The sequence below is a fragment of the Drosophila gunungcola genome, assembly GCF_025200985.1.
Source record: "Drosophila gunungcola strain Sukarami chromosome 3L unlocalized genomic scaffold, Dgunungcola_SK_2 000003F, whole genome shotgun sequence".
Classification (NCBI taxonomy): domain Eukaryota; kingdom Metazoa; phylum Arthropoda; class Insecta; order Diptera; family Drosophilidae; genus Drosophila; species Drosophila gunungcola.
In genome coordinates, this window is record NW_026453179.1 from 6777606 (window position 1) to 6799125 (window position 21520).

The 21520-nt window shown below is 43.7% G+C and overlaps 1 protein-coding gene across 1 annotated transcript; it reads left to right on the forward strand.

The window, feature by feature from the left end:
• Window positions 1–285: 285 nt before the first annotated feature.
• Window positions 286–4709, forward strand: LOC128258150 (sodium-dependent nutrient amino acid transporter 1). Its single transcript, XM_052989600.1, is given in 8 exon segments — window positions 286–587; window positions 1160–1231; window positions 1802–2129; window positions 2817–3323; window positions 3326–3765; window positions 3768–3818; window positions 3820–4060; window positions 4116–4709. Coding segments are annotated over 7 exon segments (1884 nt in total). The 5' UTR covers window positions 286–587; window positions 1160–1171; the 3' UTR covers window positions 4373–4709.
• The last annotated feature ends 16811 nt before the right edge of the window (window positions 4710–21520 follow it).

Consider the following 21520-nt stretch of genomic DNA (forward strand, 5'->3'; position numbering starts at 1 on the left):
AATTGACGGCCTTGAACCCAGATTTAAGGTACATTTCCAGTAACTAATATTTCAATCAAAAGGTCCCTTTTAAAACATTGCCAAAAATTAATTTTAATTAAGCTTTCCCGAGAGCAATAACCAAAGAATCAATACCGCCCAAGTCCGATTCGGACTTCAATCAGCTAAATTGACCGTCTGATTGAAGACCCTTCAATAAGTCTCTCTTGAGCGAAACCCGAGTTTTGAGTGAACGGGTTCTATAAAAGGCGGCCTCTGCTCTCCGACTTACTTCAGAAGCTTGTGTCCAAGGAAAGGCAGCAGACAGCCGAATAAAAGGGGAATAAACAAACCTAGATAAACACCAAATCAAAGGGAAATGTGTATGAAACGGTTCTCGATCGGCGGTGTTTGCTTTCTGTAATTTTATTTCGCGCAAACAGTGAACAATTTAAAAGTTTCGCAGAACTTAGTTGTTTAATTTTAAAGTGTTTGTTTTTGTATTCGCTGCCTACGGGCTATTAATTGTGCTTTTGTGTCCATGGTGCCGATTGATAACATTCTGCAAAATCACGTCTATCTCATCCAGGTCAAAAAATACTTAAAAGGTATCAATATTGTTAAATTAAAATTATTTTAAAAGGCCTTTGCCTTGGCAAACAATTGGTCCCATCAATTGCCGCTGGATAAATATTAATATATAGTTTGCTGAAATCTTAATATGTGATTGCATCAGCTGGAAAACTGAACGAAGTACAGCCTTAACTCTCTGTAAATAAAGTTGTAAAATATTTCGTTCATTATTGTGGATTTAAAATAAATATATATTTGTTGTTTTAAATCTAAGTAGTAAATTTGTAAGCGGCCTAAGATTGTGTCAACGGTTTGCTTTAAGGAATTTATACTGTATACGTAGATTTAAAATAAATATATATTTGTTGTTTTAAATCTAAGTAGTAAATTTTGTAAGCGGCCTAAGATTGTGTCAACGGTTTGCTTTAAGGAATTTATACTGTATACGTACGTTCTGCAGCGGCTCGTGCCGCAGTTCTGCAATTCAGCGTTTTAGATTTCAATAATTCAGACCGCCGCCGGCGACAATTTGAATTCGAATTTGAGGAGCGTCTGGGAATGTCTGCCACTCGGCTCTAATTTTTTGCCATTATTATCTTATTTCCAGCAACGCATTACGATGAAAGATATGAAAACGGAGACCCCAGCGAGCGGTCCTTCGTATCTAGAGACCAGCAGAGTAAGTGCAGCCAAGGGAAATTTCTAAGGTTACTCAAACATCCAAGTAATGAGGGCTACGCTTAAATAATAACAAAAACAATGGAGTCAATATTGTTATAAACAATGTATTTTATACCATTTTCATTAAAAGAAAACATTCATTGATCCACTAAAATTAATTCAATTTCTAAGCCATCGAGACTTGGGTAAAAATAAATATTTGGTGTAATCGAAGATTAAACAAAGAAGTGAATTTAAGAATGAAACGAAGTCTTATACTTTTGCTTAATGCTTATCCTAAATATGTGCTTGATTAACATAACGATAATCTGGATTAAATTTAAATTAAATTAGTTTATACAAAAAAACAAGAAAGAAATTAAAAATAATTACAATTATTGCTTACTCCTATGTAAGAGATAAAATATTGAACAGACTATTCTTAAAAATTCAGTCGGGTCAAGCTACTGTTAAATTAACAAATTAAAAATGTTTTGGTTTAAATATCTAAATCAATCTGACAAAAAATATACCATTTCGGGTTTTACGTTATAATTGATTTTTAAATACTTATTTAATTTGTTTTCAGTGTGGTAGCAGTGGAGAGGCGCTGCTAAATCATTCCGTGCAGCCCGTGGAATTGGAATCGTCTGAGCTAGTCCCGGATCAGAAGGCCCGCGACAACTGGGGCAGTTCGCTGGAGTTCCTCATGTCCTGCATCGCCCTGAGCGTGGGATTAGGCAACGTGTGGCGTTTCCCATTCACGGCCCTGGAAAATGGAGGAGGCGCCTTCCTAATTCCCTATCTTATCGTCCTTTTCGTGGTAGGAAAGCCGATTTACTACATGGAGATGCTGCTGGGCCAGTTTTCCAGTCGTGGCATTGTGCAGGTCTTTGACTTTGCACCCCTCATGAGAGGTAAGACGATAACAAAAACGTTTAGCAACTAAGAAACAACAAATTATTAAACAGGCAAGATATATATATATATGAATATCTTGTGTTTTATATCTTAATCATCTTTTAATTTACACCAAATGGAATAATTCTTCGTTCCCAATTTTAGATAGTTCTATTATATAACCTTTCTACTTGTTCACTAGTTTTAATAAGCCAACAATGTTTTAAAATTTTCTTTTCCGTATAATTCGCCTGCAATGGCAACCGTCTTCAGGCCAACTATTTTACAAACTAAAAACAATAACATTAAATTTCAAATCAAATAATATTTAACATACATTATTGACATGTTTGCTTCGCTTAACGTGGAGTCTGTTAGTGTTCTTTGTTTGTCAGTAGGTATCCGTATATATGAGCCGAGTCAACGACATTGGTCTTATTATTTTTAATTTTAATTAGAAATATGCTCCGCAGTAAAGGAGACCTTTGCGACTTTAACGTGTATATATTTTTTTGATCAGCAACTAGTGTTGCTAGTGTTTAGTAAGTGTGTCCGTTATCTCTTAGTTTAAAAACTTTTTGATTGTTACTCATTAAATATTTAAACGAAACAACAACACCTCTTTGCGAGGTTAGTAAACAGGAAAAAATATTATACCATGATTATGTAGCGACTTATTAAATTTCAAACTTTGTAATTTTCAGGTGTAGGCTATGCCCAACTTTTGGCCCTTGGCGTTCTGGCCACATACTATGCCTCGGTGATGGCCCTAACGTTGCGATACTTCTTCGATTCCTTCGCGTCGGAGCTGCCCTGGAGCTACTGCCGTCCGGAGTGGGGTGACGGGTGCGTGAGTGCATCCGGAGGTCGGCCCTTCGAAGGTCAGCTGCAGCTAAACTTCAGCTCCTCCACGCAGCTCTACCTGCAACGCGTCGTGCTGAACGAGACGGAGTCGCTGGACCAGGGAATAGGTTATCCCAGTGGCAGCTTGGCTCTAATGCTGGGACTGTCCTGGCTAACAGTTACGCTGATCATCATCAGGGGCGTGAAGAGCTCCGGCAAGGCGGCTTATGTGCTGGCCCTGTTTCCATACGTCGTCATGTTCATCCTGCTCGTGAGAGCCCTCACCTTGCCGGGGGCCTACGAGGGTGTGATGTACTTCCTGACGCCCCAGTGGGGCAAACTCCTGGAACCGGCGGTGTGGTACAATGCCGTACCCAGGTGTTCTTCTCCCTGGCCGTCTGCTTTGGCGTAATCATCATGTACTCCTCGTACAACCGATTTGGGCACAATGTGTACAGGGATGCCAACATCGTGACCACTCTGGACACCTTCACCTCGCTGCTCTCGGGGGTGATTATCTTTGGAATCCTGGGCAATCTGGCCCACGAGTCGGGCACCAAGGACATTGCCAGTGTGGTAAAGGCAGGTCCTGGACTGGCCTTCATCTCCTATCCCGACGCCATTGCCAAGTTCAAGATGCTGCCGCAGGTCTTCTCGCTGCTCTTCTTCGTCATGCTCTTCATGCTGGGCGTGGGCAGCAATGTGGGCATGGTCAGCTGCATCATGACCGTGCTGAAGGACCATTTCGTGAACGTCAAGCTGTGGATCATCGTGGTCTGCCTCTCGTCAATTGGATTTCTTGTGGGTACTGATTCTACATTACGCCCGGGGGTCAGCACATCATTACACTGATGGACTTTCACTGGCGTGACCTTTGTTTCCCTGGTGTCGGCCATCTTCGAGCTGATTGCCGTGGGCTGGATTTACGGCACCAAGCGCCTCTGCCAGGATGCCGAATACATGCTGAACATCAAGACCTCCAATTACTACCGGATATGCTGGTCCATTGTCACGCCGCTGGTTATGGTTGTCATTCTGGTGTACAGCCTGCTCACCATGCGTCCACTCAGCTACAACGGACAGGAGTTCCCGCTGTCCTATAGAAGTGAGAAATGTTGCTGCTTTAATTAAAGATTGCCTTTAACACGTTTTTCTTTCAGTTTTCGGCTGGTGTGTTTCTGGCTTCATTATTGGCCAGCTGTTCTACTGGGCCTTCTATGCCAACTGCAAGCAGCCAAAGGGAACGCTGAAGGGGCGCATTAGCCATTCAATTAAGCCGCACTCCGATTGGGGTCCTCTGGACTCCAAGAAGCTGATGGACTACCAGATGTTCCTGCGCCACAAGGACGAGAACAATTCCAGGCTCCCAAATCGTGGCTGTGTTTGCATTACAGTTGTGGATCGCATTTTTGGTTGAGTCAGCATTATTTATCATGGTCTAGTTGTGTTTTAAGCATAGTTCCTTTTTTTGTATTCATTCCTAATTGGAAAATTTGTATGGCAGCTTGTATTTAATTTTATTTTATACACATTTTATTTATCCAAAAATGAAATCAAACAAAAATCAATTAACTCGAATGTTTGCTCTTAAGCAATTCCAATTGCTGCCTGACTGAAGTTTCGATGTTTCATTTTTGCAATGTCAGTTATTTTGTTTACGCATTTGGCCAGACGGCAACAAATTGCTTCGGCTGGCCGAAGGTAAGACAACTGTATCTAAGAAATTTTCAATATTTAAAACTAACAATTAGCAAGTCTGCCCCATCACCCCTCGCTGCATTTGTCTGAGTCACCGAACGGACTTCTCACTGCACAGACATTTATTTGAGTTTCAATTTGTTTTGCAAGTTTGACACACTTTGCATACAGTTTGCCATCATTGTTGTTGCTTTTGCTGCCGCTGTCCATCTGGCCATCTTCATTCGCCAGTTTTGTCTGCGGCAGTTGAAAATTAATATGTCGGTTCTCTGGACCTGCAAATGTCTTAACTAAAAGTTATTTTGACTATTCCTTTTTTCCACCCGTTTGGCCTGGCTGTTGGGCGATGGGAAATGGCTTCTAAATGCGTTTTGCCAAATGCACATAGAGTTGTCAGGGACAGTCGCGTTGGGTTCGCTTGACATTTGAGCCCTGAGCGCTGACAGCCGCATTACGTATACGCCGCGTGGATATGCCCCATCGCTTGCAGAATGAATGAATACAGAGACAACGGCGAGGAAATTAAAAAAGTTAGCCTCTAAATGGATTACGATCTGATTTCACTGCAAAAGGTGCAAGAAACAATATCAGCAAGGAAAGAACTTGCCAGCAACAAGCAACTAACAAGCATTGAAGCTTAATAAAATCCTCCTTTAAGGAGCCCCTTCTCAGCACGGTTGCAGCTAATGAAATAACTTTGTGGCAACTTTTGCCTTGCCTTGCCGGAATTTGCTTAAAGCGTAAAGCGCAAATAAAATTGCCGAGATTGCAGCTAGTCGCAATCAAAGGCGTTCGAAATATTTTAACGGCGCGGGTAAATAAACTTTTGGCTTTAAGCGAGCTGCCGCGCAAATCATTTACAATAAGCGGAAATAATTTGCCGAGAGCCCAGTGGGTCGGTGGTTTGTTGGCGTTGCGGTGCACTGATGCACATAACCGAAAAAGAGGAAACAATTGAGGGCAATTTATTAAACGTCTGCACGGCTTGCAGCGGACAGTTGCTGGGGAATCGGGGATTGGGGATTGGGGAGCACCAAAACGAGTGCGGAAAAAAATCCACGCAAAAGGGAACATAAAAACGCGGAATATAGAGCAATCGCGGAATGCTTTAAACTTTCATTTTCGCAGACTATCCACTATGAATATTTTAATAAAACTTATTGAAATGCGCTGGAGTACCGGGAGAACAATGAGCACTTTAAACTCGTAATAGCATTTTAGGAACTATGCTTAAATGGATCAAAGATTAAGATGCAAAATTAACAATGTTTAAAATGTAGGATAGGGAAAACTGCATTTTAGCTTTTACTGTACTTTACTTTACTTTTCACTTACAAAACTAAATACTAAAAACTTTTGTTTGGACTTTGGTAAACAGTTCCTGTTATAAACACAAACGTAAATCATTTATATTTTGTGCTATACTCTAAATTAATGCATCCTTACTTTTTGTTTCAAATGCTTTAAAGTTATTAACTAAATAATATAATATACAAGTATAATTGCATTTGTTTTAGATTACTACTTTTATCTTACAAAACGAGAAGTTTCACTTTAGATTTTGGTAAGAAAATTTAAATTTCTTTAAAATTTTTTAGATAATAGTTTAAAGCGATTTAAGAGCGTATTTGAAACCCAAAAGAAATATTCTATGTTAAAGCAATAACTGTGTTCCCTATTTTGTAAATTAAGAAACTTTCTAAAAAGTGATTTATACTTTAAGCTGTGCCCAAAATGTTTGTACGTACTTTTTTTGTGTAATTTCGGTGCTTTAAAGCCAGTCCTGCGGCTTTGTTAAAGGCTCCTTGTTTTTTTAAGGTGACCAAAGGAGGTAAAGTGCTGTTTACGGCGGGAGTGCGAAAGCTGCTCGTCATGCGTGCTGGCAGCGGGAATCGTTCTGTGACGTTTTCAGCGTTTTTGTTTTGCACTCTGCCAACTTCAGGGTCTCACCAGGACCCATTGCTCCTGCCACTGCTCCTCCTCCACTTCCATCTCCATCGTCACCGCCATCGTCATCGTCATCGTCATAGTCATAGTCATAGTCAGGGGCATTGCAGGCTGCGTCTACGTCTAGCTCGCTACGTGAGCCGCTTGAGTGATTCACCTGCTCGCCGACATTTGCATTTTGCATGCCGGAGCGACTCCTGCTCCTGACGGAGGCGAAGGTCCTTGCTGCCTTGCTGCCGGCTGCAGGCTGTTAGCAGCTGGTAATGGCTGTGACACGCATTAGGGAATTATTTAACACACCTCGCATGTGGCGGCCATTAAAGGCGCTGCTGCTGACGATTTGATTTGTAGGCCACACACCAAAAAAAAAAAAAAGAAGGGAGGTGAGACATGCAAAGCCAGTGGCGCCCCAGAAACTATCCAAACTATCCAGCCAATGCCAGTGGAAAATGGAAAAATGGAAAATGCAAAAGTCGATGCCAAAGCCGTCAGCTGCAAAAAGCTTGCCGCACCTTTTATTGTAATCTGCATTTAAGTGGCTTTCTTTTGTGCTGCTCCATTTTGGGGTATAGAGTGTGGGGTATGGGGAATTTACTATTTTCTTCTTTTTTTTTTTGCTGCCCCTTTTGCACCTTTCAATTTGGCGCACTTTTCTTGGCGACCATTGGCAGCAATTTTTCGGCTAACTGCCGCTCGTTTGAAATGCTAATATGCAACTTTGACGCGATTGCCGAGCACCGTTTGCCGTTTTGCCGTTTGCCGGCAATTGCCAGACAATTTTATTTTCGTTACGCTTATGGGCGAGATAAGGGCCGGATGCAATTTTCCCCACCAGGGAATCCAAAGGAGTTTGCCCATCCTTAAAGCCATCCCAGTTGTTTTAAGTGGCTTTAAGGATCGTTTTGGCACCGCTCGCAGTGCTCGTCAAACTGTAATGCTGAATTTCAGACTGCAAGCGAATTACTTTCGGCATCCGGCAAATTGATTGCCATCTGAGTGCCGCAACTCGTCCGCTTTTCCTCCATTCCTGCCCCATTCCGTTGCAATTTTCGTACAATGCAGCGTTTGACCCGAAAGCGCCACCACCTTCTCCGACCTTTGTATCCTTATTTTTTTTCCCCGTTTTTTCGTTCGTAAAGCATTTTCAGTGCATGCAAATATACGTGAACGTAAAAATTTCCATATAAACTGCAACTCGCTTCCCGGCAATTCAAGTGCAAATATGTTGGCATGCCGCACTTGAGTGTCAAGTTGCCGGCACATGAAACGCAATTGTTATGAATTGGCCGTGCTAGGTGACTCGACCACGCCTCCCGCCCACAGCAAACAGGACTATATGTATAAATGTATGCTTTTGCATAAGGTGTTGGGGCAGAGGCGAGGCCACAGTATGCAAATGCAAATGGATAGATCAAACAGACGTCATCACAGCCGAATGCTGATTGTTTGTCGGCATTTAAAACCAAGTGCCGAATTTTATTTTCACTCTTCGCAAAATAAATTGAGTTGCTGGCCAGCACTCCTGATGAAATGCGTACTTTTCTCAGTGAGAGTTTATTTTGAGAACGCTGCTTACGGCACAGAAAAATGAAATATCAACAATATCAGTGACTGGCGTACTTTAAGGCATATATGAGCATTCTGGTATGCAAGTGAAGATCGTCAAAGAAATGTTTTGAATGGCTTAGGTAGACAAATTAAAATACACATGCTTTGTGTATGCCAAAAAAGCCTATTTAACTTTAATCGTTACCATTTGATTTTCATTTTACAAACTCAAAGTTCAGCCTTTTAAACTATTTAAAAATAAAACATTTTATAATATTTAATCTTAATTAATGAATACATATGTGCCCTAGCCTTTTATGAATATTTATTGTATCCTAAGACTCAAGCTCTCTAAAAACCCTTATATAAAATATCCAACTTATTGTGTTTTATATTTTTTTTAAATATAAATAAAAATTGTTTGTTTTGTTGTTAAGTATACTGGCTACTGCTATTGGCTTAGAATTCAGACTTGTATTCAAGTCAAAGGTTTTTCAACAGTCGACGTGAAAATCAAGAAGTAAAGATAGGCTGACAACCTGTCTGAAGCAGCTAACTGGTCAATTTGTTGTTCCGACTCAGAGCTAAGCTCTGGCAAGATATGGCCCCTATCAATCGGCAAATGCTCAGCCACATCACAGAGTCTTAGGACATTCGATCTTCGGTTAGGCGGGTACTTGTTTACTCCGTTTCCACACGCTTTGTTTGCACCTTTGTGCTGTTATTGTTTGTGTCACCAGGCAGAGCAGAGCCGAGTCTAAGTCCCAGTTTCGGTTCCACTTGGAGTCGCAGTCCCAGTCTCTGGGGGCTAAGCCCGAGCTGGAGGACAACAAGTGCAGCTGTCAGAAAGAAGTTTACTGGCCAAACGCACTGGCGAGCGGAGCTGAAAATAACAAATGTGTATGTGAAGTGGGGATGGGTAAAGCTGGGGGAAAAAGCCTGGGAAAAGCCAGGAATAAGCGAAGGGACAACAGCTGCAACAGCTGGTTCCCGTTCATGTTCTGCTGCTGGTTGTGTGATCCTGGCCACAGAAACGTTGATTGGCCAGCGCCGGAAAAAGAAGTTATAACCATCAAGGCGGAAACGGATGTGGCACAGACGTTTCCGTTTTTCCCCAGTCAACTGCACTCGCACACACTCGAAATTATATTTGAACCCGGCACATGCAGTGCATACTTTTCGGGCACACAGATCGCCCCATTTTCCCCATTTTCCCCTTTTCCCAACCCTTTTCTCCTACTTGCTTTCCTGCGGCAACACCGCACAATGCCTGTCAAATAAAATCATTTTGCATTGCAGAAATACAAATAGAAAAAAAGATGAGGGAACACTCAACTGCGTTTAGCGGCAAACCGCAACCACTTCTAATCAAAATATTAAAGAATTTCTTTATGGCTGCGTCTGCGGTTTGCTCTGAGCTGAAAATATTTAAATTCTGCAACAATTCCAAGAGCTGCCTTCTTATTGAATGAGCCCTTGTCTTGGACTTTGTTGTGGCTTTCCGCCCACATTGTTTATTTGCCAAGGCATGAGGATTTGGGGTGAGCCATAAAAATGGCAACACGTGCTCATAAAACTAACATTACATGCCGCTAGTTACCCATTTCCTATTTGGCCCGGCGCTTCAATAAACAACATCCTTTGATTATTTTAGCAGGGGCAAGGAGTTAGCAGCTGCTAAATGGCCCAGAAAGTTCACAGGGTTAGCCATGGCTATTCTCCTTTGGCCAGCTTATATATCGTATTATGCCGTGCACTCAGCTTGTTTGGCCATAACACTGCGTATGCGCAATGTTAGCTCTGTCTAACGAGCAAAACTCTGTGCATCCCTTGGAGGTAGGTTCACACGTGGCCGGAAAAAATGAAAATCAAAACTAATTGCATGGGTTGGGCAACTATATAACCGATCCGAGCATTCACTTTATGGCTATAAGAAAACTTTTCAATTGCTCTCGAAACGCGAAGCCCTTAAAGCCAACCCCACGGACGGTCGGTGGGTGCACTAATTATTTGCATGCAAAATTAAACCGTTAAACAGCTCTGGCATGGAGTGTATTTTCCACCACCCAGCACCCAACACCCGATTTTCCCTTTTCGGAAAACTCACGTTTGGCCGGGGGAGGAAAGGAGGGGTTTAGGGGTAAATTTGCATCTTTTGTTGCAAAACTTTCATGGGCCCAAAGTTACATGTTTTGCATTTGACTTGCGCATGGTTGACACGGTCGATGGGCGGGAAAATGGGGTGGAAAAGGGTGCGGGGGTAGCGGGGAAAAGCGCGGAGCTGGTGGAAAAGTTTTGTACCTTTGCCGACGGGCGGCAGCAGCGAACGTAGCGCGTATGAAAACTAATAAAGTGTGCAACGTGCAATGGAAAATGGTGGCGTGCTCATTTGCAAACATTGCCAAAGGGGCGGGACGAGAGGCGGCGGCGTGGCCGCAACAACTTGTGCCGCTTTAAACCGCCATTTCCCGGCCCTATTCCAGCAGGCATCTTTAAGCTGCTGCTGCTTCCGCTGCAGCTGCATTCGCTGCATTCGCTGCCAGACAAATTAGATCAAAGTCGAGTCTATCTCTGTGCCTCTGCGCCTTCCCCATCCCCTCGCTCTGGCGCATTTGGCAAGCGCTTTGACAATTTATGGGGCCGGCAAGCGTTGCCAAAAACGGGACAGTTATGCCGTTTGAGATAATTGCATTTTATTGCCTTTTATACACTATCCCTGCCGGCTGCACTTAATGCCGCGTCGAAAAGGAATTCTTTAAGTTGGCCATTTGTTCCGGGCCGATATCTCTCCGCTGGCGCTGCACTTTGTGAAATTGTTTAAAGCAAAGTTTTAGCCGAAAACTTTTTCCAGCACCGCGTTGCGCTGAAAGATCGTTGCGAAAAGTTTAAAACACCGTTTGCGATCCTTATCGAGCATGGCCAAACGTTTGGCAAATTGTCGCCATAAATAATAAATATTAACAAAAGCCGGCGATATGATTGTGCAGTGCCAAATTGCCGTGGCGTTTTTTTCCCCGACTGGCAATTTTCATTATTTTTTTTTTTTTGCCTTCACAAAGGCGAACGACGTTAAGCAAAATTAATAGATTGGATTAGCTAAACCTGATTTCCGAAGTTGCCAGAACTTGTTCTGAGCCGTGTTATCTGCGCCATGAAAATTATAAAATTAGCCAGCATAAGCACTTCACATGGCATGGGGATGACTTGGGAAGTTGTGCCAAATCCGGGAGTCACGTAAGCGCCGCCAGGATTGCAACTGCAGCTAATTGGAGCTGGCTCAGAGGAAAAAATGTTATGGCACCTCCTGCACGTGATGGTGCCGAAACTCGTTAGCACAACTTTGGATGCGGATTGCTTTAACTGGCATTATTAAATGTGGCCCATATCAATAAATCAGTGGCAAATGCATGAATATCCTTGTCTGAGCACTCAATCAAATTGAAATTTAAAGGCCTGATTAGTGGGCGGTGCGCCCCAATTGTGAACTGATGAATAATTAAGGCCGAGTACGACAATATTTGTCTGGCAGTTGCAAGGCTGTCTAATAAGAAGCCAAAATCCAGACAGACTTCAGACAGATTGGCAGCTAGACAATATGGCTAATACGACAATACACCGGCTGCCGTCTGAGATGCCACTACTAGTGCTCCTACCAATTGCCTGTCTTGAGACAGAAACTTGAGTGCATTTGCGCAAATTGAAAGCTGTCTTACAATCCGCATAGCTACCTGCCAAAATATCTCAAGACAAGCCCACATCCTTGCGCCTTTTGTGGCTAATTATGTCACTTATTTGGGTGAAATGTCACTGCTCCGGCACTTGTGTATTGCCTTGGTTGTGACAAAATTCTGACATTTCTGTCAACTAACTGGGTTGCAAGCTGAGTCTGGAGCGCCGTCGAAATACTTGCCCCAATCAAATATTCATTACAATATCCAGCTATCAATCAACTGAAAGTACATTCGAAAAAGTCAGGACGCCGCACCGCGTTCCCGGCATTTAAATATGCCATGAGACAGGGCCCGCCGGTACACATGTTTAACCTAATGAATTTGCATACGAGAGCAGCGAAGGCTCGCCGTATTCCCACGGGAATTGAAGATCAAAAGCGGAGTTCTCCCATGTGCGGCCCTCCTCCCCTCCACTCGATGGGTCGTCGATTGGCATAGCGACGCATTCATTAACTGTCAACCGTATTTATACATATCCCCGAAAAGAGGACACATGCGACAAATTGGATGCCGTAGGATAGAAAGTAGCGCACTGTCGAGGCTCTGTATTTGCTTCAGCTGGCCGAGATTTTAGGTAGATTAAAGAACATTTAGGTGTTGATTTTGATGCTGAGCTCTTGTCAGACAATGGTCCTTTGTGGGGGGCCTCCTTGCTTGGTTTTTATCTGTTTTTGTTTGCACTGACCGGGGCCTGCGATAATTATCAAACAATAAAAACAATAAACTGCCACGACACCGGGAAGACACAAAACGAAAACTCAAAGTAAATGCCCGTTTTAAGAGCTGCCAAGGTGCGCAAAACTTTTATCTCTCGTTGCGTTTTCCCCCTACCTTTTTTTTTTTCTTGCCGCACTGCCAGTAAACTGTGACCAGCAGCAGCAGCAGCAGCAGCAGCAGCAGGGAAAACATCAAAAGAGTCGCTGATGGAGGGGGGGGGGGGGGGAAAGCGAGGAGAAAGCTTCATGGGCGGACAAAAGCACCGCCAAGTGCACTTTGTAAGGAGAGCAGTAAAACGGGCGGCATAAAAGAAAGTGCAGAAAGGGTTTGTCGTGCGATAAGCAGAATTTATTTGTCTGCGGGTATTGACAAGCGACAAGTGGGGTCGTCGAGTGGAAATTCTGAGAAGGAGATTGGGAGCAAGCTATCCGAGCGCAGGATTCCGAACTGTCGAAATGGGTATGGCCACTGGTCGCTGCATGGTGGCCGAGTAGGGACCGCCACCATTGGCCGCTGATTAGCGCCCGAACAGGGACCGCCACTTAAAATTCTTAGCGGCGCATCGATAATTTATTATGCAACTCTGTTTGGCGGACCTTTTGCCTAGGCATTTCGTGCCAATAAAAGATTTACGCAGCCTGAATTTCAAATGCCCCCAAAACCCGGGACGAAAGCTCAGGCTCAGAGGAGAGGCAACCCGAAACGAAACTCGTATACACCTGGGAATTTCGTTAATTACGCTGAATAAATGCAGGAAATGCCGAGCAGACGAATCGAAAGAGAATTAGATGTCCTTGGCGTCAGATAGGATAGCAATTTTCGATGGATTATAACTCAAAACTTGATAATAATCGAGGGGCAATCTGAATGCGAAATGCGTTTCAGCAATTGCGCCAGGACGTGTGGATTTATATATTTGTTTTATTATTCTGCTTATGTTTTAGCCAGCCCTCTCTGGCTTAAAATACCCCCCCTCACAGGCCCATATAAAAATTCCTTTTGAGCCTTATTAAAAAATTCCAGTGCTGTCAGCAGCAGGCCGCTTTAAACGGGTGGTGGAGTTGGGATCCCGGTCCCAGGTCCTAGGTCCCCTGTCCCGACTTCCCATTCTGAGGGGCTATGGCCACGCATAAAGAAATCAATCAGGCGGCACAATGCAGGCAGGCTCCCCGAGCGATAAGTCGCTCAAAATGACTCGACGAACTCGGCGTTTAATGGTCCGTGAAACGTGAAACACTTTTAGCTATCTGCCGGAGTTAGGGGCACGGCGTCTTTGGCTTTTTTAAACTCACATGTAAATGGCTGCTAATGCCCGGCTAAGCCATACCACCCACCGCCCGTCTTAAGGCTTAAGGCCCAAACTTTTGGCCATTGAATAATGCATTTTAATTTCAGGGCAGCCCGTCAAAGGCACGGGCATGGAACATTTATTACTCGGCTTTGGCTATTTTCAACACTTTAATTTAACTTTCGGGCACTGCATTTCCTCCTCGGCCATTTCTTTTCACCAGTCCCAAGATGGCCGACATGCTCGTGTGGATGTGGATGAGGATGGGAAAAACGAAAGTCTGGAGAAAGTGGGTGGATGTCCGGGCGTTTGCCTTTGTAATGGACATGTTAGACGATGGCAAAAATGATATATGACTTTTTCATTTCCTTAATGAAATTAACTTTGCCGTTTGGCCACGCGGCTGTTCGGCTGTTTGGCTTTTTGGCTGTTTTGGCTGCTCGGCTGCTGGGCTGCTTGGTTCCCTCGCCTTCATCTTGGCCAGAGTTCTGGTCTTTACATAATGCCAGCCAAATTGCGTTGATTTTTGACGTGTCGGGCAACAATTCACTTTGGCTCATTAGTCGGCCCGGCAAGCTGCTGTCCATATATCATTATCTCACTGGCAATCTCGGCATATGCAGTCGGGCTTAAATGGAGCGAGCTAAAAGCATTTCACTTCCAGCTGACGACCATCCCCAATTAAACTGAGCCAACTGCCCGGCGAAGGGCTTAAGCCGATGTACAATAATTTTAACTTAGCAGCCAAGAGCGTCCGTCCAGGTTTAAGCTTCCTTCGCAGGACTCGATTTCATAGATTATGCGGCTTATGATTGGCCCCGGTAAATGGCCAACCCATGTAACTTCCTGTTGGAAATCTGTGAGTGCCTCCGTGGGCGGGCTTTGTGTGAAAGTGTGGGCGGCTGACGGTGAGCAATGGGTTTTCCTATGCCATAATTCTGCGTTAAGATGTGATGCACTTTAATTATTTGTACTCCGCAGAGCGTGACCTTAAACCGAGACCAGACCCAATTAAATCCCAAGTCGGCCGCATCTTAACTGATACTCAACTAAGTGAACTGAGCGCTGGCTAGGCAAAAATTCACAAACATTTCAGCTGCAAAATTGTTTACTAACGATGACTTATGCGCTCACCGTTTTGGCCAGAAGAGTATCAGACAATGGGCCTGTAGTAATAATTGGAGAAAGTAGTCGTATAGTTCTATAGTGGTTAAGTTATCTATTAAATAGAATGGGCGGTAAATAATAGATTACTTATAAAGGTTTCCAAAAGTATGCATTCTATAATATATAAAATATTTTTAAGCCGAGAGTGAAGTTGATTTATTAAAAAGGCCCTTATATTTTTCATTGCATACTTTAAGGCACATTTATAAATAAGTTAAAATCCCTAGCAAATTGTATTTGTTTGCTTTCCCTTAAAAAATAAGAGGTTACTTATCACCACAAAACAGCCAGCGGATTCCGCTGTCCATAAATATCCATGAATACCATATTAAAGCCACACTTTCATACCGTATTTAAGCCCAAACGATATGCATAAGAATGGTGGGTCAAGCTGCAGATTCTCAACTATTTAAAGCGTCCCACTTAATCCCTATTGTGGTTAGCCAATTAACCCGCGTTTTGAAGTGTTTGGTCCCATTGTGCGTGTGGCGTAAAAAACGAGCCATTTATTTAATTGAAAATTGTCTCCGCTGTCAGCGGCAGGAGCAGAAAAACAGCAGCCAGAGGGAAAAGCGAGAAAAGCAGAAGGGTCTGGCCGGGCTCAGACTGGAGGCTCTTACAGAGGAGCAAAGTGAACTGAACTGAACTGAACTGAAGTGCAGTGCATGGGCCACGGCCACTTGAGAGGCTGGTGCAGCTGCAGTTTTTCATAGCGACCCCGGGAAAAAGCGATGAGGAGATCTTGAGAGAACGAGAACTCGCAGCTATTAGTTGTTTAGACGCGTCTGGAGGGGACAGGGAAACTAAACCGGAAGGGATGAGTTGGTCGCACGTGGCTGCTTCATTATACCCGGAAGTAATCATAAATTCCGCACGCATCCAGCAGCTGGACAAAACGGAATAATATTTCGCCCAGTGTGTCAGTCAGTCAGTCAGTCAGCCAGTCAGTTGGTCGGCAGTAGTCAGCAGTCCGTAAGCCAGTTGGAACCGGTTAGGAAATATGGCTACCTTTTTGCCCAGAACTGTCAGGAATATGGAATCGGGAGTTGGCCAGCATGAGGTGGCGCATCGTGTTGCTAATTTATGGCCGAGGAAATGAAAGTGATAGAGCTGAAAGCAGCAGCCACCGGTCGAGTGAGTGCCTCTGGGCCATGGTTAACATGGTGGAGGCACCACCGTCTCACCTGCCGCCTCCACTGCCTTTGGCCAGTGAATGTGGGCGTGGCAGATGGGCAAGTGGGCGAGTGTGACGCTTGACAACTGAAGACAGTGACAAATTAGCTTGGCGCGTGGTTGGTGCGCAATTTGCATAATGAGCCTTTGACAAAGATGTGTGGCCACAGTCGCAGCGTTCTATTTATGACTCCGCTCCGATTTCAGCCATGGCAAAAAAGCCCAAAAGGAACTGGCTCCAAATGAAAACGTCACCCGACGACCACACGCACTTTGACACCTTTTGGCCTTTCGTTAGTGAGCGTAAAGCCAAAAGCCATCCACACATAAAGGCATCCATATGATCCAGCCAACACACCCAAAGAAAAACCCCCAAAGCTTGTATTTTATTAAAATAGAATAAACAGGCCTGTTCCGGCTTTCACTTTAGAATGTTTCTATCGAAATCGATACCACTTTTGAGCAAGGTTATTATATCTTCCAAATAGTAATAAAAATGAATTAATTATTGAGTATATAAGTATAAGTTTTTTTTTTACAATAATACTAAATATAAAGCCTTGATGTTTAATTTCTAAGTCAACGAGAAATTATATCAAATGTTTAATTTTATTAAGTATTAAGTCAATGTCAATCTTATAACAATAGTTTCCTTGCAAAGATTTTTTTTTGTGCACGTATAGAAAGTTTTGCCTTACTTACCCTGGCTAAAAAGCATTTTCACGTTGAACCAAAAAAAAAGCCGAAAAAGTAAAAGCGCTGACAGAAACTCTCAGCTTGCTGCTCGTTTTCTTCGTCTTTCACTCTTCTTTTTTTTTTTTGCACTTTTGAATGCCAAGTGGCAGGAAACGAGCGACGAAATGTGCTACGGCCTAGAAATTTTTATTGAATGCCTGCAGGTTTTATTGATGTCGTTGAAAGTCGCTCAAGTTGCGCTCGGGCTCGTAAAGATGTCAGCCAAATTACATAGTCAAACGGTGTTGTATCATTCGGCTGGCTATGAAATAAAACCGAAACGGAACTCTTTTCCAGTTATTGTGCCTGCAGTTAACCCCATAAACTTATCCCATGAGCATTTGCCTTTTATGCCTCTTCAGAACTTGGCCTTCGTTTAGAGCTGATATTGCTCGAAAATGATTGAAAAGTAGTTGCCATTCGGATTTACTGATATTGCAATCACTTTTACTGCGCAAAGGTATGCAAACAATTTACCCAAAACGAATGCAAAATTCATTAGACTGTGGATGAGCCAATTTGGCCATGGCTCATTTATCAAAATTTTAATATCACTTCGAGAAAGGTAGAGCGAGCAAACATAATTACACACGGCAATTTACAGGCTCCTATTGGCAGGATGATTAAGACCCAGCTGTGAGCCTTTTTCCGGCCAATTTTCGAGTGCGGTTTTGCTCCTATTCTGTATCCTGGTTTCTGGCTGCTGGCTACTGGCTTCTGGCCAGGAGTTTTTCCTCGCTCCGTGTGATTCGTGTAATCATTTGGCAATCACAATCAACTTGTTTGCTATCGAAAAAACCAATTATTGACCCGGCTACATGACCACGTAACGTGCAAACAATTGCGGCCATGTTCGAACTTGGCCAACGGACCGGACACCAGAAGACAGAATGTTGAGGCTTTCTCTGCTTTCTCCTTTCTCCATTCTCGTTTCCACTTCTCTTTTTTGTCGGTTTCAGTTGGCAGCTGCCAGGGAAATGTGTTACCCATGTTGGGATTATTTATTTATAGGCCGTGTGGGCGGGGTGGGAACAAACTTGGCAGATTTTTGCTCATTTCACTCATTTGGTTTGTCAACATTTCGTACATAGTTTTGAGAGGGCGCAAATCTAAGGCCATAAATTTTGCACACTGCCAAAAGTTTTGACACATTTGTTGCTGCTGGTGTTGGAATTCATTTAATACATTTAAAATATATGCCCCAGAGCACTGGGAAGTTTTAATGCGCAGCAAAATTGTTTGACAAGTGTTTCAAGTTGGGTTGGGCACTCCTAAGAATAGTTTAAGCCAGGTGACTTTTGCAAGATTCCTGAGTGAGTACAACCCACTTGTGTAATCCGGTAAACTGTGACTGGTTGGCCATGATTGACTGGCTGGAAATGAACTTTATTGGCCTTATCGACTCAACCGAAATTCACGAAAGTAATTGCAGCGATTGACCTCAGTACCGCAGCTGCGGCCGAGGCTGGAGCTGGATTTTCACGGCTTCTTTTGGCCACAAGCCGCAGTCAAATCAGCGTCTGAATGCCGGGAAGTTCCCCCAATCGCTATGCTGCTGCCATTCAGTCTGTAGCTCAGTCACTCAACCAGTCATTCAGTCAGTCGTTCGCCCCTTTTCAATGAGCCAGGCCAGGCCAGGTCAGGCCACAAATTAGCGTCGGGCGCCTTTAAGCCTTAAATGATTCGGAAGGAAGGAAGGAAGGCCATCAAGCAGTCTGGCAACAAAGCATACTTGAAGTATTTAATAAACCGACTGGCAAACACCTCGGCAAACTCATAAACCACACATCAAAAGCAATGAGCTTATGATAATATGCTTCCGCCCCATGGCCCTTGAACATTTTTGTGGGGCCTATCATTCGTCGCTTAGCAGCCGCAGCCCCCGAAAGGCGTTTTCACATGACAGTCGCGTTAATTATATGCAAACACAAACAAACACAAACACAAACAGCAACGGCCGCGGCCTAATCCTCTGATGGTTATCGGAAGGCAAGCCGACAAATTAGCCGGGGCCAGATGCTCCGGCTCCCGATGATGAACTCTGGGACTTCTACGCTGCCTGATGGCTCAGCTCATATTTTTGCTTGGCAAGGCTTATTAATTTATTAAGTCGCGCAAACTTTTCTGGCCCCACACACTCACAGGGAGGCGCGCTAAGTTTTCAGCCAAACAAACAAACAAAACTACAAAAACAATTGGGCTAAGTTGGCAAGAAGCCGGAAAAAAAGAGGAATTCTCGGAAAAGCCTCTTTGCCAGCGGCGTTTGTCGCTTCAATGTCGCTTAATGTCACCCAACTACGGGGCTTAATTATGCAGTACCACACACATTTCCACGCACCAGACACTGCCACTCATATATAACCTTATATATACATACATATATATAACCGATTTTTTGCTTAGCCAGTTTATGGTTACTTGAAAATTCAAAAGTTCTGCAGGAAACGAAAGTTGGCGCAATCGTGCAGAAAAGTTCAGAGTGGGCAAAACAAAGCAGTAAAAAAATAAAAATAAAAAGGAGGAAAAGGAAAGGCCAAGCCAGTAGAAAAGTTTTGGGGGGCGTGACACAACTAAATGCATTAACTTTTTTTGTTAGCCGCCTGCACTTTAATCTCATCAAGGGGAGCGACGAGCAAATTATTGATTATGTCGTTAATAAATATTGACTCGCCACTCAGGACGGGCTATCAAATGCAATTTAATGAAAGCCGCCCAAGCGGCGTATGCGTAATTTGATAGAGCAGTTAATTTAATCGATTTTTGCACTGTTTTCAATCACATGTATATGGAATCCAGAAATAAATAGCAACGGAAACTGCGGCGGTCATCTCATAAATATTCATGGTTATTGTCATGGCCATTATTATATATTTTTTAGCCTGAGTGCCAGCAACTAATTAACATCGGCAATCCTTCTGCTTTCGCCTGAAAGCGGCTTAATGTTATAACCTTCTTCGTTTACCTGACCAAAAGGACCTATCCCCCACCTCCTGATATTAAATAGCTCTGTGCGTACTTCATTAGATGCCTGTCCTTGGCAATCAATGTCCTTTGTCCCACTAAAAGCACGCAGCCCCCATCCGCATTCCTTCGGTTTCATTCGGCTGGTGACGAAAATTACGTTAGTCACACATGGAATCTGGCAAATTTTAATGCTAATTTCGTTAGGCTGACGCATTAAGGCAACAGCGTCTAAGCCAATAATAGTAGTCCCCATCTTGGGAGAGCCATTAATGCTGCATGATCTAGACTACTAAATGCTGCCCCTAAGTGGCAGCTGCATTAAAACCAGATTTGGCATATGGCATATGGCATCAAAGGGGGCAACATCAATCACGAATTTATGAGACATTCAGATATGCAGTATTTGCATATTTAGACATATACACTTGCACAGAGGGTCCTTTGAAGGAGGCGGCTGGCTAGAAACTTGCTGCTACAATTTGTGTGCGCGACTGCCGCAGGATGGGTGGGAAGTCTGAGTGACGATGCCACATGCATCAAACATGACTCACAAATGTGTTCGCCTGGCACGCCATTCGCCATTCACCATTCGCCATTCGCCATTAAATGGCAGCCACTTAAAGCCTTGAATATTCGCAGAGATTCCCTTTGGCACCTTGCAAGTGGAGTGCTTGTTCTTTTCCGCCCTTAAGAGGATCTCGAAAAACTTGCCTCTTAGTTAACTAAAAATTTGAAGTGCCAGCCCGGACTGATTGAAGATGTCGGGTTGGTTCTTAGGTGGCACTGTTTGATTAGGCTACAGTAACAGAAACTTGGCAAAAACCCATCAGTTCGGTTGGACAAAAGTTTTGTCAATTAAAATATGAAAAATACGCCAGTCCAAAAGTGGAGATGGAGATGGAGATGGTGATGGACAAACAGTCCAGTGAGCCTCAGTGCCAGTGCTAGTGCCAGTGCCAACTAATAAAAAGTTTTGCTGGCAAGTCGCAAAATGACATTGCAAGTAATATTTTGGCTATATTTGGACCAACTTTCACTTGCAACTGTTGCCACCGGAGCCAGGCGGCAGGACGACGAGGAGTAGGACGAATTTGCATGCGCCCAGAGTGCCAGAAACTTTTATAATTAATAAATTATTTATGAAGACCGAATGAAAAGGAGCGGCCAAGGCAGCCGGGGCCAAGCAAAACAGGAACAACCGACTGCAATTCACTTCATTTTAAATAATGAAAAATTGCTTTGCTTTTGCTTTGGCCAGCGTCATAAATAAACAAGGACGACCAGGATGATGAGAGCTTGCACAAAGCGGAGGAGCCAAGTGCAATTTCTCATTTTGCAACAGCAGCTTCGAATTCGAATTCGACTGCCACTGCCACTGCCACTGGCATTGGCCCATTCAATGATCCACAACAGATCAGGGCCGTCAGTGGAGCAGAAATGCCTGGTGGTCCTCGGCCAGGGATGCGATGCGCTAATCCATGCGGAATTGCGAACCGCCCGGGGCGCAAATTAATAACAAAAAGCCGAAGCCGAAGCAAAAGCAAAATCCCAAGCTGAAGCTGAAACTGGAGCCCAGAGCCTCGCGAAAATCGTACAA